General features: G+C 44.4%; 1 protein-coding gene across 1 annotated transcript in view; it reads left to right on the top strand.

Annotated features, from left to right (window-relative positions):
- The window catches only part of syn3 (synapsin III), a gene marked incomplete at both ends in the record, with an annotated part of 82,218 nt that overhangs the window by 14,324 nt on the left and 51,031 nt on the right, over positions 1–16,863 (top strand). The window contains 3 exons of the mRNA XM_080518165.1: positions 4,004–4,095; positions 15,631–15,787; positions 16,689–16,778. Coding sequence (XP_080374291.1) covers positions 4,004–4,095; positions 15,631–15,787; positions 16,689–16,778 — 339 coding nt within the window. The remainder of the gene's footprint in view (positions 1–4,003; positions 4,096–15,630; positions 15,788–16,688; positions 16,779–16,863) is intronic.

Genomic DNA, 16,863 nt, shown 5'->3' with positions numbered 1-16,863 from the left:
TGAGAGCGTGTGGATAGCGATTGATTGGACTCGCTATGCAAATGTGCAGGAGCCGGGGTGAGCGGAGGGTCAGCCGTGGGATTTGCTTCAATTGTCATCCACGCTGGCGTTCATATAGGCTGATCTGTGGGCGACGAATCCAACAAGGGCGAGCAGTGGGAGGTGTGAGACCATCACAGTAGCGCCTATTTGGACGAATTATGAAAGTAACGCCACATGATGAAGTGGATTTTGCAAACACTGGTAATCTGAAGATAGACGATGCCTCTTTGTCGCCTCCAACTCAAACAAAACATCCTCGACGTTGGACGCTGCACAAAAAAAATTTATGTTTCTCGTGTCCACAATGATAATAATGGTAAGAAGTCTATCATACGCCTACCTGACCCAGTTGTGTGCGACTGCTCAGAGCAGCTGTCAGTCACGATGTTCTAAACTATTTTAGACCATTTGACAACTGATGCAAAACAAAACGAACAAAAAAAAAAAACTTGTCTCCAGGCAAATTTAGACTCAGTCACTGTGTGAGGAAACCGAGGGACGCCTAGAAAATTGGAATGTATTTTGGATCGACTTTCAGAGATCTGTAATTAAAATTTTAAAAAATAAAAAAATCTAGATTGTGGTTCTGACTTGTGCTGGCGTGACACACCCAACTCATGTGAAGTATTGACATTGCGAACAGACCATCATTACACGTTCATCAGATACGAGGCAGCATTCGGCCTTCCGGGGAGTTATTTTCACTTCTTCTGGTTGGAATAAAGGCTCAATTAAGCACTTTGCATGCATGAAAATACCATTATTGTCATTTAAACTTCCATGCCTTCAATTTGTTTTTTGTGTTTTCTGCTCTCTGGTTCTGTCCAGGTAACGTACATTGAGGTTATTAGAGGGTTTATGCGCGATTTCTGCTGTGCGGTGCTGATGATCATGGCTGATGGACGTAGTGATCCCGAACAGTCAAGAATGGCCTTGAAGACCAAAATTGATGATTTTGACAATATACTCCACTCATTCGACAGTACACGTTGTAGTACGACTCATTGCTGATGTGAAAATATGGACTTGAGAAACTTTGAATCCTCACAGCAAGTCGTGATTGAGCCAGAAAATGAATTCCGCCGCCGTCCTTGGACCACATTCAAATATGCAGACCCCCGATCATCATTTTAAGTTCCTAAACCCTCACTAAAGCGTCATGCACATGCTTCAAATGCAAATCGGCTTCAAAGGCTCTTGCATTCACCTATTTGTTTATCTATCCAGTCAAGGATTAAATCCTGCAACCCTCCAGTCGCAATCCTACTTTATGATTCACCGACTGCCGCATGCCGTCCGCCACATGCAGCCCATGTGTGCAGGGCTCCAATCCAAAAGACAACATATCCTTTTGAGTTTTTGTGACCCCGGATCCCCTTCGGCAAATGTCTCCCGAGCAAAATTTTGTGTTCGTTCCAACTGAGCTAAATACGTTATTAAGTTGGCGTGTAGAAAATTGCCTCCATAGGGTGAAAACGTTCTGGTAGATTGAACCAAAACAAAAAGCTCCTCAGATGTGTCCTGCTTTAGTGCGATACACTGTTGCTGCACTTCCAGTAATCCCGGTGGAGGATCTCCGGGCCAAAAGCGGCGCTGACACACACGGCTATTGTGTTTTCCTGCGCTCTCAGCGGCAGCATGCCTGTAGTCATGTGCCGTTAGCGGCAGGGCCGGTAAACAAACTCGGGCATTTGGCTTCAGTTTGATACTTGTGTGGATGGCATTTTCACTCTGTTTCGTTTTGAATCTTTTGACTAATGTTTCATCGTGGCACCCGGAGGCAGAAGAGCGGCGATGGAGCCGGGTTCACCGCTGACTCAGAATTGGACGGACAAATGTCGTGTTTGCCAGTTGACCACGTCACGTCAAAACCAAGAGTCGGCAGGCGGCTCGTTTCGGGGCCCATTAAACTCGCTGCGTCAGTGTCACGTCTCGTACGCGGGTCTGATGTGAGGACTGACAAACGGCAGCTTTTCCTGCTTGAGGTCAACCAGCTGCCGTTCGTCTCCTCTTGGGACGCTCCGAACCTGCAGCAGATTAAAGTTCAGGACTGCGTCGCCTGACCTCGATTCAGTCAGTCGGTGAACCTGGGATTTCCGTGCTCACACAGTGAGGCCTCCAGAGTGTCACGACTCCCAGTCCATATTCTCCGGGCACTTGGTCGTTTCACAGTTGGCAGTCACCGGAACAACAGTCCAACTTGGTCGTCGGTCCACGCGAATGTCTGCGTACTCGCCATTGTTGTTTCTATTGCATTGTTCTCTGTTTGCGCGTGTGTGGCGTTTGGTCACAAAAACAATCAACGTGGCCGACTTGTGACTCGGCATTCCGTGGACATCATTTTCAGAATTTCTGCCGCCATTTTCAAAACGTTGCCATGTAAATGTGAAACTTTTCTGAAATGAAAACGCAATGCAAAACAGCTGCAGAAATTCTGCTAACTGGTTCATTTTTTTGTTGTTGTTGTTTTTGGATAATCTACCATATCACGCAAAATTGTAAATAAAATGCAGTGACAAGGAGGGTCATCCATCCTCTCGTCTTGGTAAAACTTACAACTCAAAGTTTGAGGGGAAACAGGTTAATGTCACTCCAAGATTCACTTTGCTGTGAGTCTTGGTGCTGATTATTTCTCTATTGGGACCTTAATGACTCAGCATTCGGTTGTCCTTCATCTAGGGCAGCTTACCTAGTCATGCGGTCGTTGATGCAATTTCACTTTCGATTTCACCCGACATAAACAAGTTATTCATCTTTTATATAAGGTCACTCATTGTTTGTAGAGGAGGGGAATTTGGTCCTACGCCTTCAAGGTCAGCATATCATGACAAGCTCCTCAAGAAAAATCTGAATGTCCTCGTCTGATAGCTTTTATACAGAAAGTCAATTCCCAGAAGGCCCTTGCTGCCGGGGCAGTTTGACGGAGTCATTAGGTAGCCAGGCTACGCTCTTTCACAAGGCCTTCACTGTCCAGGAGGCCACAGGCTGGGGATAACTCAATTTGCCTTCTGTCACCCACTCACTCCGTCTCTTGAGACTTTTGTCTTTTACTCTTTTTCTGTGTAGATACAGAAATGTAAAATGAAGTCAAAGAGTCTGTTGTCAGTTTCTTTTTTTTCTTTTTTTTTTTTATTCACAGGAAATATGTGGAGTTAAAATCGTAGAAAGTGCATCTGGAGCTTTGTCGCAGGGTTTTTATGAGTCCAGTGCATTCAGTACCAATGCACTCGCTGGGAAAACATGCAAACTCTGCAGAGAAAAGTTTTTTTCTTTGAAATTTGTACCATTTCCCGGATTGGCTGGGTTGGAGACTCTTGTGGGCCGATTTTGGCCCACGGGTCTTATGTTTGACACCCCTGGTGTACATGAATACTATCTCTTAATAAATATCATACATATATTGCAATGAGCTTTAGTCCTACAATGGGGAGATTTAAACGAACTTATTTTTTTAAACTGGGTTTATGACTTCCAGGAGCTAAAGGTGTTCCTTTACAGCCTCTTTACTCCACCTGCAGCACGTTTCCTTTTATATTAATCCTTGTTTCTCTGTTCTTTAGCAGCCACTCGCACACTCTCATCCTCAAACTGATGAGTGTGAAACTGCAGCCAAAAGCCAATCAGTGAATCATTGCAGCTTCTTCATAGTTTTCTAATAACTGCACTGGTCAGCCATAACATTATGACCACCTGTCTAAAGGGTCATACGTTATGGGTTAAATGATCAAAAATGACTGCAACTTCAATTGCGGCGCTGCATTTGGTCTGTCGATAAGCTTGATAATACATTTGCTTTTAAATACATATTTGGACAAGGCTTGTTTCGTTTGGCAGTCCGACGAAATGAGAGCAGTGAGTCACCGAGTTCAGTCACTGTACATAAACATGAGTTCGTACGGTTTGCGGTCGCAGGAACGCAGCGTCGTCTAAACTCGTCTCTCGTGTTTGTCCTCCTCCTCAGGCGGAGTTCTCCGAGATCAACCTGGCCTCCTATGTCAACTCGGGGTGCATGGTGGACATGCAGGTCAACAAGAACGGCACCAAAGTGGTCAGGTGAGACGCTCGAGGAGAAGTTCTTGCCATCGAGGCAGACGCTCTGAGGTTTTTCTTACAAACACTTGTGACAGGAGAGACATCACAGCCATAAAGGGATTATGTCAGCGGAAAAGCACAAAACTGCTCACTTGGTGTTTCCGCTCTTCTGCACTAATAAATGCATATAACATTAAACTTTGCACATCTAAAACCGTCAGTTTCACTCATACATGCACTAACTTGTACAAAATTCTGCAATAACTTGTCTCAAAAGACTCAACATGATGTATACAATATCTGATAATTCTACAACTGAGCCTAGAGAACTGTAGATAAATTAAGTTATATTTTGCAGTGGTAGCGGTGGCCTCGGGCTGATGAGCTGCTGCAGCAGCACGACATGTGAATTTGAGTGTTAAATACACGGCTCTGTTCAGTGAAGTGAAGGAAGTAGATCAGCTGATCTGAACTGCAGAGATGTTTTCATATTCCTTTTGCAGCCACTGTTGTTTTTGGACATTTTAAGCAGCAAATGCACATAAAATGAGAACTAACCTGAGTTTAGACCATATTGCAGTTTGGATTCACAGATCAGGCTGGTTTTACCTCGGCTGTACACGGAGCATCATGAATAAAATGCACCATTAGTGCTGTCAAACGATTAAGATTTTTAATCAGATTAATCACAGGGTTGCTGCGGATTAATTTCTATTAATCACAATGAAATATCATTCATCTTTACAGTAATCTGGTTTAATTTTGCATGAACAAACAGACTCAAGAAGGAGAAAGTATTTGCCTTTAGCAGTTCAGGTTAAGAAAAAATGTCTCTTTTTCAAAAATTGTATCCACAATAATGTGGCCTCTGTTATTCCTTTTTTAGTCAGCTGCAAACTAACTTGTCGACAGTTCAGTGAAAAGTCTTTCTGCAAACATTCCAGGTGAGGAAATAAGCAAAGCAGCTGCAGAACCTGTCCTCTGTTTGGTTTCACGACACCTGATTTCGACCTTTGACAAAAGTATATTGACGTGTCTGACTTCCGCTGTGAGAAGCTCCGGGGCGATGCAACCCAGCTTGGGACGCGTTCTGGGCTGCAGATGGGTTAATTGCGTTAAGATAATTAATCAGATTAATCCTGTTGATGGAATAATCCATGTTAATTTTGATTGCCCGAATTAAAAATGGTTAAATTTGCATTGATTTTCATGAGATGGTTGTTATTCGACTAATTTAGGAATTGACTCAGGCTGTCTGAATCTAACATCGGTCAATAGAGCACTGTTTTAACTGTTCCACTTATAGAAACACTGAATAGTATTCAGGTGTCGATCTAACAAATGCATAACCTCATGTGATATTTTCTTCTGGTTCAGTGTGTGTGACTGTCAGCTGCCTTTTTTTTTTGGAACATGCAAGTGCTCCTTTGTCGTCGTTTTACTGCAGTTCCACCGCCAAAATTCAAGCAACTGTTGCTCTGAACAATACAAGTTATTGGTGAAACATGCATACTGAGCCACGTGTTGTGATGCGTCGGTTGTTCTCTCACACCAACATGTGTCTAATTTAATACTTGATTTAATCTTTTTGTTAAAAATGAGGAACTGCAATCAAAGGAAGCAACATTATTGCAACCGTGTCGGAATAATCAGCTAATCTACTGTTTTTGGCCTCCGTTCCACATCAGTTACGGGAAATGGCCCGAGCGCGGACTCCAAATCAAGTGAGATAATCGCCGAGCTCGGGCGCTATAACGCCACAATGCGACCTGTTGTGGGAGCTGACACTGAGGTTATTGTGCGCGTCGGGTATTTTTGGTGATATTGCCGTAATGATAGAGGAGCGAAATTGGATGCAGATGGTGCGACTGCTGCCTCGCCTCGCAAACAATGACATTTTCTGCTAAACTGTTGCAGCTTCTCGCTCTGAACTGGACTGCAGATTATAGAACGGTTGATTCACGCAGAAGCGTTGACACGGTTTCCCAAAGTTGCCGTCGGCCCTCGTGTCCCCTCAGACATTTATGTTCTTACAACTGCCTGAAAACTCTGCAAACTGATTAGGATCTGTTCTTTTTATAGATCGTGGCCAATGAAAGCCGATTTTTCTCTTTGATAGTGTGTTTCCGTCTCAGCCAGAGGGCTGCAGTAAAATGTGCGCTGCTCTCTTTGGTTACATCCTCCCTCGTGCAAGTCAGGCGAGGACTCCACACATGCACACGGGCACGTTCACGCCGAACTCCCAAAGTGCGGCTCTGGCCCTTGCATGGCGCCGCTGCGACCTCTGACCTCTGCTGCCGGCTTCGTGGAGCTTCACACGTCTCACACTGGTGCCGTACTGCAGTCGGGTTTCTCTCGCGCTTGACATATTTGCTTTAGGAAAAGAGGCTGAGCTGAGATGTTGTACAAAATGTGCTAAGTTGTCTGCTTGCACTTTCAGTGTACATGCCTCCTGCGGGTCATCAGCTAAGAATAAAATCATGGGTGAGAATGCATGTAATAATATTCAAATGAGTTTCTGAAATGCTGCTACTGCACATGCACAACTTCTGTTTGTACTCCTATTATATCTTTATAGCGTATTGTTCTGTGCGTATGCGTGTATGCTTTTATTACAAAAAAACAAACATGGCCCTATATTTTCAGCATTTCTGATGGTTTTGGGTAAACGGACATCGTTTATCAAACTGTTGCCGTGCAAACTCGAAACTTTTCTGAAACGAAAATGCAAAAAAAAGATGCGTTTTCACTTGATACGTCGTAACAATTGTGCCTTAAGCAGTGCAGCAAAGTCGCCTCGCAAAAGTTCTCGATGTTTTCCTTTGGTCGTACTACTTACTGGTTTATTGGACTCTCAGAAGATTATGATGAAATAAAATGAATATGCATCGCATCTCGTCCCCTGGACTTTGACCTCATAATTTCTGCTGCCAAAGCAAAAGTAAACACATAGAAATGCATCAGCCGCCTTTTTCCCTCACGACTTTCTGCTCGATTCTGCGGCTTGTTTGTCAACGGAGACGTGTCCTGAACAAAGTTGAAGCGCCAAAGAAATCTTGAGAACGAGAGCAAAAAATAAGAACCGTCCAAATACTTTTGGTCTGCACGCGTCGTCATCGTGCACAGCGCGCAACGTGGCATCTGCCGTTACTGAGCGGCGGGCACCGTGCGGCAAAACAACTGGCCACAAGGTACAGCCGTTGCGGCGCGTTGTTCCCCCGGCGGCGCTGCTGCCGTCAGCCCTTTAGCTCCTCCGCTCTCCGCTGCCAAAACCTCCAGCGAGCCGCTTCTCTCGGAGTGGGAACGCCGGTCTGGCTGGAGGAGGAATCGCGGCGGCCAGGCCATGATGAACCACAGAGCAGCAGTCCCTCCTCCTCCTCCTCCTCCGTCCTCCTCCTGCCAGTAATAAAACCCGATTATCAATCAGCCGTGATTAATGCCGGCCGGCGGCTGTGTTTACCGGCGGTGACGGGGGGGGGGGGATTTCATTGAGCCCGTTTCACTGTCACGCTGCCTGAAATGTGAAGCGAAATGTGAGGTGGAGGGTTTTTAGCATTGTTGGGAGGGATTTCTGTCGTCCTGCAAATGAACAGTGGGTATGGCAAAGGAGCGGAATTCAATAAAAACAGCCTTTACTGCTCCTTGAGGACCTAATTAGCACCGCCGCACACATTACGCGGACCTCCATCGACTCGGGGTCTGTGGGGGAAACTTCACACAAGCCACTCTGAGCTTGCTTTCTGTATCGTGGCCATTAACCCTTTCAGCCCCATGCTGTATGAATGGCTGTATGAAAGGTCATGTGTCCGGACAACATGAGGGTGAATTCGGGCCGTCATGCAAGTTCATGCGGACGGTCCTCAGCGACATGATATTCCAGTTGGCCCCCATTTAAACGACCTTTCAAGTGAAAAAGCATCGTTTTTGCATTGTTCCAGGTCCGTTTTGCGTTTACATGGCAGCATTTTGAAAACGACGTAGTTCGCGTGCCAGGCTACGACTTGGTGCCGTTGGTGGTTTTAGTAATGAAACCATACACGCATGCTCGCAGCGAATAATACGCTATAAACATCAACAATAGCGAGTACACAAACAACAGTTTTATAGTCGACAGTAACTGCAATAACAATCCAATTCCCAGGAGAATATGGACCGGGAGTCACGACACCCTGGAGGAAAACATTGTTTTCTACAGTTTCTCTGTTTTTACACATTCTCCTAATCAAAAACACAATGCGCACTGAAATGTACGCATTATTTATGATGTACTTTCTTGCAACGCCACCGCTGTTCACGCTACAAAAGTGCTTTGGGGCCTGTTCACACTTGCCTTTGGGACTCGCCGCTTGTGATGGAATCGACCAAAACGCTCGTTGGCACCAGGTCCGAAGATGCCAATGAGATTTGAGTTGGTTTCAACAAGTCTTTGAAATCATCTCGTTCACCGTCGATGCAAATGGTTCTCGAATTCCCCGTCCCACTCCTCGTCATCCTCGGCCCCACAGATGGACGGAAGGAACTTGGCAGCCAGATTACATTAGCAGATCATTGTCTGATTTCTTTCTTTTCTTTCTTTTGTATTTAATTTTCTGTGCTAACCCCCCCGCACCCCTCCCCCAATTTCCCTGCCAATTTTTGAGTACGCATAATAAGACTCTCCTCCTTTCCTCGGGTGACAATTTACTGCGACCACACAGAGGCTGTTCACATACAATCCTGAACGCCCCCCCCCCCCCTCCCTCTTCTCTGACCCCCCTCGCGAGCCCATTTTAATCACTGTCCGCCCGGAGCGGCCTCAACACCTAATACCTCAGACAGGTTCATCTTGTTACCGAGCAAATAAATCCCACTCACAGACACGCCGAGTTCAGACACGGCTTTAGGAGGCCTTACGGGTGGTTTCCTTCAGGAGGGCCGTGGCTGTAATGAAAGCATACAAGTGGCCGTGAGGCCCACTTCACCGTCTCTGCTTTTGTAATATAGCCATGAATACAAATGGCCTCGCTAATTCACTCAAACTCCTAACAACGCTCATTTCCCTTTCTGCCAGAGGTCGTTTGGCACTCGATTGCTCTTCCAGCTCCTTCCCTCGTTACATTGGCCTCCCATGGGACTCTCAAAATTCTCAACATTATCCTGGAACTAAATTGCGCTATTTAGTTTTCCTGGTGGGTGTGCTTAAGTCTCATCTCAGTCGTTTAAATTTCTAAGATATTGAAGGAAAATCTTCCTTATTAAATTCTTTTAGACTTTTTTGGGGGGGGGGGTTGTTGTCTACACGAACTTCCCTGTGTGAAGCGTCGGGGTGGAGAGGAACTGCGTTGTACCATCTCAAATGGAGAAAACCCAGAATTATTGCCGGACCGATGGAGCGTCGGCCCCATGCCTGCGATGCTGCCAGGTCAGTCTGGTGCCGCCAGGCCTGGAGCCCCAGTTCCAACCACCAGGAGTCACAGATCCAGGCCGCAGCATGACTTGTGGCTACAGGACCAAGGATGGCAGTCGTTTGGTTATGATCTTCTAGTTAATAGAACTGCTAACGATTCTTTCCCGATCAAGCTGTTATCAGCTTTTAAAGGAGTCATCACCTGGAAACCAATGTTTCCTTGTCAAAACATGATTATTGGTGTTTGGCCTCTGGAAAACTTTTTGAGTCTGAAATGTTTTTGCGTAAACGGGGCCTAAATTGCCTTGTAAGACTCTTAAATTAACGTTTACCATAAAAGTGAACCCTTCAGCAGATGCACCTGTATTACCTACCGCGTCCTCGGTAAGTTTGCCTCGTTGGTTCCTCCTGCTTCCCGTCGTCACGCTCGGCGCGTTGCCTCCTCGCTCCAAACAGCGAACATCAAAGACCTTTCAGTTTTCTCTTGCGGGATGTTTTCCATTGTTTTCTCACTTCCAACACTTCAAACGCGTCTGTTTGTCTGTGTACCCCATGAATCTGGTTCACCTTGGCCCCGGAGTCTATCCTCTCAGGCTTTCCTCGCCGAGGTGCACCCCCACCCTCCCGTGATGGAGAGCCAGTGTGTCACAATGCGCCATTGTGTGCCCGCTGATCCCCGGTATGTACCGTTTGACATTTGTGGCATTCCCGCTGAGTTCTACCCCGATTATCCTTATCAATGAGAGACAGGCAGATGGAGGGAGATAAGACCCTCAGCAGCTTTTGAGCCAGGCACAGCGCTGCTGGGAGGACAAACATTCCCCACAATTCAGACATCCCTACGGAACCTACTGGAAGGTCAGAGATTCTGTATGATAAATAGATCTGGAGACCAAATGGCAGCACATTGTCCCGAGTTTGAATAGTTGCCTGCTTGAGGAATGCTGATGAAAACATCCTGTTGGCACCGTTGCACAATATACTGTATAATAGACTTATGTAACCGTCGGGCCGGCTGTGTGTTCATAAACCAGAAATCTTGGGGTCTTTAAAATGTCACTTTGAGAAATACCTGCCTTTTCATTGTGGATTATCGTGGCCGTTTCATTTTTCCAACCGAGACGTCTGTAACCTTTATCACCAAAAGAGTCGATTTTGCACCATTTAAAAAAACAAAAAAAAAAAAACTTATTTGTTGAATTTACAATATTTAAGAACTTTAATGATATATGTAGAGTCTTTAGATGTTTTAGTTGGTTCAGTGTTTATTTAAATTTGTTTACCATTTCGCCTTTGCCCATTTATATCGTAAAATCTTTCTGGCTGGATTTAGCAATTCAGTGATTTTAGCAGGTGGAGCTTTTTCATCCATTTAAAAAAAAAAAAAAAGTTATCATCTGTGTTCAATGATTTAACATTTGAGCAACAGCAGCATTTTTGGTCTTTTGTTTTTAACCTTGTTTTTAAAAAAAAAAACCTGTTCAGCAATTTCCGTTATTTTAGATGATTTCACAGTTTTCAACCGTTTTAGCTTTGCCCTTTTAACAAAGCGCTGTTATTCACCTCCCCATATCAACCATGCTGGTGAACTTGCACTATCGGCATTTTAAATGAATAAATCCATCTGTGTGGTGGGGAAACTCCTCCACATGTAACTTTTTGAGACTTGGGTTGGAAAATCGACATTTAATCACCTGTTTTACTTGATGAACTAATTCACTGTCTAATTTCAGTGTCACACTTGTGTCCTTGAGCTGCAAGATTTCAAGACTGTTTTCTTAACAAAAAATAGAATAACAAAAAAAAACTTGATTGATGCACAAACGGGGCAGAAGATATTGAGTAATTGAATTGAAGGCAAATAATAGCTCTACTCATTGTGACCTTCCTACGTTACTGGGGATTTCTCAAGGATGCCATGATGAAGTTTCCTCACCGAAACTTGATGTGACATCCATTTTTTTTTCGTTCAAGAAACATCTCAGGAAGCCTATTAATTACATTTTTTTTGCTCTATTCTTCCAGCAGTCATTGCTACATGTACTGCAGGACTCTGATCAGAAGCTGGTGGTTGTTTGGACGCTTGTAACCACATGTGGGGGGAAAAAAAAAGAAAGAGCTCACTGAAATTAAATAATTCTGAGATGGATTATAATGATATTCCCATGTAACTGGTTTAATTCTGGCAGCTGTCAGAATTATGTGGTATAATGATGTGTTTTAATTATTTCTCCCTACGTCGATCTCTTTTCCTACTTGGTTTACTGTTCGCTGTCCTTTTGTCCGAATCTATAGCCCTGCAATACCCCATCAGCGCCTCTTATCAACCCTTTATTACACCACTGATAACTCTTTCAAAAGGGCACATTAGCATATTGTCCGTGAAGTGGCGCCTCCGGGGCCCTGGCGATTCAGATCGTAAAACACAAATGTGCTGCTTTAGTGTTAATCCCGGACTCGCGGGGAATCGTGCTCCGGCAGAATGAGTCCGAGCGCAGAGACGGGAAAAACAAAGTTAATGGGTGACAAACCACGGTAATGCTCCGCCGCTATAGGGCACTGCCTCCATTAACCGCGGCCCGGTGAAAGCCATCCCACCGCGCTGAATGTCTTCCTCATCTGGCCTTTCGGTGCTAATGAACTCCTCACAAAGGGTTCGTCTGACCAAGACACGCATGCACTTAACGACACGGGGAGAAATCCGCTGCCTTGTGACGCCCGACTGTTGTGATGCGTCATATGCAGGGAAAGCACCGGGAAACGCGCGTTTTGATTTTTGAAAAGATACATCATTGTTATCATTTGACAATGTGCAGATCCCCTTTATTTCACTGCAATGTTGATAATCCAATGAGGAATGGACTCTTGAGTTCTACAAAGGTGCCCTGAGGTATCAAGCACCAAGATGCTTACGACAAATCCTTTAAGTCCTGGGAGCTGAAAAGTGGGGCGTTAGTGGATCATGCTTACTTCACCAGTACATGCCACAAATGTTTTATTGGATTGCGACTGAGAGGAAAACTGGAGGCCTTTCATTAAAGTCTATCTGACAAGCCATACCGGGTTTTATTCCACAGCTCAGGTGGACGTTCCATTGTCGGGACATTCTTGGTCTAAAACCTTGTTGAGGGAGATGCTCGGTGTCAAAGTTGCCTCTTGCTGAGAAAACAGCGCTGCCATTATTCCAATAGTGCTTATCTTTCATCTTCCATTATTCCCTGGATTTTGAAACGCATGGACACATTTTAGTAGCTGTGACTGGTTAAGTACCTGTTCCACATGAAGCACAGTGTATCCTGACAACTGCAATTGCTTTTCCGCAAGACTGGACCACAAAAAACTAGCCTGACTTACTGCGTTTTATCAATACCAACATCTATAGACCAGAAAATCTCAATCGGTTGTCAAACAGATGCTTTTTTTGACACGTTTTTTAATTTTTTTAATTTTAACTTTCGGGTTCAAATGTTCTATTTTAGATCGTTTAGTGAAAAATGTGTCGTTTTTGCGTTTCAGAAAAGTTTCGTGTTCAAACGGCAACGTCTTGAAAACGACACTGGAAACTATGCAGTTAACATGCCGGGCCACGAGTTGGCGCTGTAGGTTGTTTTTGTAATGAACCCACACACGCATGTGCGCATAGAACAATGCGCTTCCAACATTAACAATGGCTGTACAGTGTTTTCATATCTTGTCACGTGTCGGTGTTCAAGTACTCGTCCATGGTTGTGAAGTCAATAATCGAGGTATTTTTATTTTTAGATTTCCTTTTGTATAATTAGCCGTTTACTTTTAAGAGGTAGCGATAATTCCCCGAAACATCTCCCGCACACAACAGTGACCCGGAATGTTTAGGAAACGTTACACGAATCGGGGACACGCCGTGGCGCCTCAATGAACGGCTCGGTTCAGTATAAATAGCCGAGCGTTTGGTCCGGTGCCACTGTGGCGGAGCGCCGCAGGAGCAGCAGGGAGGAGCAGCTGCAGCCTCTCTGTCGCCGAGGCCGGGTCACTCCTCTCACTTGAGAAGCCAGAGGTTGCTCCGGGGCCCGGCTGTAATTTCACCTTCACATTTCTCTTTATTTTCAGGTAACGTCGTGACCTTGAGTGTGTCCTTTTTTTTTTTTTTTTGTCTGAACAGATCAAGTCAATGAGTTAATGGGAACTTTTCACCCAACTTCAGGTCACGTTTGCACAACGTTTCAAGTGAAAACGCATCGTTTTTGCTTTTTTTTTTGGTTTGTTTCAGAAAAGCTTTGCCTTTACACAGCAACGTTTTCAAAACTGTACCAGATTTTGCAGGTGTATTGAGTCACATGGTGGTCAGATGTGAATAATAATCCACTGCAAAAAAAATAACATTTAATGCAGTCCAGTCTGTTCATGAGACTGTTTGCTGTCTAAATACATTTGTTGACTCAATTCAAGACTAGTTTTAATTTTTGGAGATCAATATCTTTAATCTAGAATCGTATTACTGTTGTCGAAATTGACGTAAATACACTTGAATTGATGACGGTCTGGAGAAATACGACCTATTATGGCAAGATGGTCATACTAATACTCGTCAGGAATGCTAACTTGAAGAGATGTCGTGTCAAAATGGACATTTATAGTCTTACTTCAAGGCGATGGTGCTCTGAAATCGAGAACAGAATTTATAAAACTGAAGATAACTTAAAACAAAGGAGATGGAGAAAAAGAAACCCGCTATATTTGAACACCATAAACTTGAGATGCAAAACTTCACAACTGGTGTAAATTATAGCCAAGAATTGGGTTTCCAAGCTAATTTCAAGAGCTCTTATCTTGTCAGGCTTCAATATAATGTCTTATTTGTTTCATTGGCTTTTTTTTTTTTTTTTAACTTATTACAAGCAAAAATACCTTATTTATTTTCAACTTACTTATGGACTGGCCTTTCTTCCAGTGTGGCTGTGAGGTTAATTAGACAATAAACAGTGTCCCATAGATATGCAGCTTTAGTTTTTACACGAAAGCTTAGTTAGTTTCCAAATGATCTCAAAAACTGAATCTATTGTAAAAAAGTGTTGTTTTTTTTGTAAAAATAATTATTTTTTGATGTATATTTTTTTTCACAGAATTCATTGTCCAAAGCCAAAACGAAAAAAAAAAATGAAATCATGACTGAGAAAAGGCATTTTCATTGGAGGAATATTTTCCTTTTTGGTCCTTTTCATGTCATATTGACCCGACAGTGACCAATTAGTTACCTTAACAGTGTTCAGGTTGGCAGCTCGGATTCGAGGAGGAGAAAAGCGCCAGTAGTTCTTGGAACGAGAAGCTTCTCGGTTCCTCTCGACAACACTTGAGCCGGGACTTGCCTTCTTCTCCCTCAGCTGCAGCGGGCAGCTGTTTCCTGTTGAAAAATCCCTGATAAAGTCATTACGCACCACCGTCCCCATGCCAGACAGTGGAGCAAATAAGTTCGGACACTGGCAATAAAAATGAATTAATGGGGGCGACAGTTGCTGCTGTATCGGTTTCCTCCATCAGGGGTGTCGAGCACTTTTCAGCTCGGGGGCCACATTTGACATTTTTGCATTTTTCTTATGTAATATCCGTTTTCCGCATCAACTTTTTGAGATGCTACACCTGCGAAAAGAAAGTTCAGTGCATTTCAACATCTGAGTACTGAAAACAACACATGATGTGCAAAAAAAAAAAAAAAATGAAAGCGGGATTCGAGTTGCGCAACACCGGAATCAAACTGGAAAATGTCAATAGGTTAGGAAAATAGCTGCGCCCCTTGTCCTGAGTTGATGTGGAATGTTTGCCTTGCAGGTGCTCGACGGGCCACTTGGCCGGCCTCCAAGAACACTTTGCAGAGGAAGGATTAGGTTGTGTTAATTGGATAGACGGTCCAAAAAGATTATGCGCGCTCACCCTTTAAACCCAACTCAGACGAGGAATAGTAAAAGTCTTGATACGGCGTGTTAATGCGACGACAAGAGCCGCCAGCGTGCCGGAGGCGTCTGACCCCGAGCGGTCAGCTGATTTCAGGGTTACTAAATCATCCACTTCACCTCCCATTATTATCAGGGCTAGTTTGCCGTTTCCCCCGAAACTTCTGCAGGTTGAAATCCAGAGAATTTCTCGCATCCATGTTTGAATGTTTTTTTTTTTTTTTTTCCCCCCTGTTGTCGCAGATCCTTCAAGCCCGACTTTGTTCTGATCCGCCAACACGCCTACAGCATGATCCCCGGCGAGGACTTCAGGAACCTCGTCATCGGCCTCCACTTCGGCGGCGTCCCGAGCATCAACTCCCTCTTCTCCATCTACAACTTCTGCAGCAAACCCTGGGTGGTAAGAGACCTTTTTAAACGGCGTTCTCTGCTCCAGCTTCCACCCGCACGGAGGCGGTCGCGGGTCCCTCCCCCGGCGGCTGATTTATTTGGGCCATTAAACGGAGCCGTAACACCTGTCTGGAGCCGGCGGAGCGGCCGGCCTCCACCAACACGCATTATTACTCACTGTGGCGATGGAGGATACCGGACCCGCGGAGAGAAGCGTGTGCATTCCTGGCTCCTGCCTGAGATCGTAATTGCAGTCTTGTCAGCGGCGTTGGTTTAAAGCAGCAGGTTCGCGCCGCGTGAAGACAACATGTAGTTGAGAAATTTGCTGGAAGACTCTTGTATATTTACAGCTAAAACGAGCGACTGTCCAGCATATCTTGCAAAAATATTTCACATGCAGGATATTGGACTGCAGCCTGATGTTGTGGTTCACGTGCGGATTATAGGTCAACGCCACATTTTCGCAGACGGCCCCTAAATGCTTCAGCTTTTCAACCCCAGTTAACAGATGTTCCCCGCATGCAAATTATAGGTGGTCGCTGCGATTTACAGGCAGGTTATTTGATTATTGCTAAATGTTTTAGTTCACCAGTGCTTCAAACACGGGTTATAAATCAACACTATATTTTAAACCCCATCAATACAATTTAGATATATTTTTGTTAATCTTGCCAAAATCCACTACTGATGCACAAAAAAAAAACACATGTTGGTCGCATAAGATGAAGGAAGTGCAATGATTGAAGCAACAGTTGCTATATTTTATATCTCAAAAGGAGAGTCTATTGGTCGTGGGCAACTTTCAATACACAACAGAACAGCTGGTCAGGTTGTTGTAAAAGCTTTTCTTTCACCTCTCCGGCCTGACAGACATGTTTTTCTTTTTTTTTTTTTTTAATCCCTGCCCGCAGTTCTCTCAGATGATCAAGCTGTATCACTCCCTCGGCCCGGAGAAGTTCCCGCTGAACGAACAAACCTTCTATCCCAACCACACGCAGATGGTGAGTGCCTCGCAGATATTATTGTTCCTTTGAATACAGCAGGGGGACAAAAAAAAAAAAAAAATGCAAAGAAGACACACTCTCA

This window comes from Blennius ocellaris (assembly GCF_963422515.1).
Source record: "Blennius ocellaris genome assembly, chromosome: 22".
NCBI classification, from domain to species: Eukaryota; Metazoa; Chordata; class Actinopteri; order Blenniiformes; family Blenniidae; genus Blennius; species Blennius ocellaris.
This window is presented reverse-complemented; position numbering and strand designations above follow the sequence as displayed.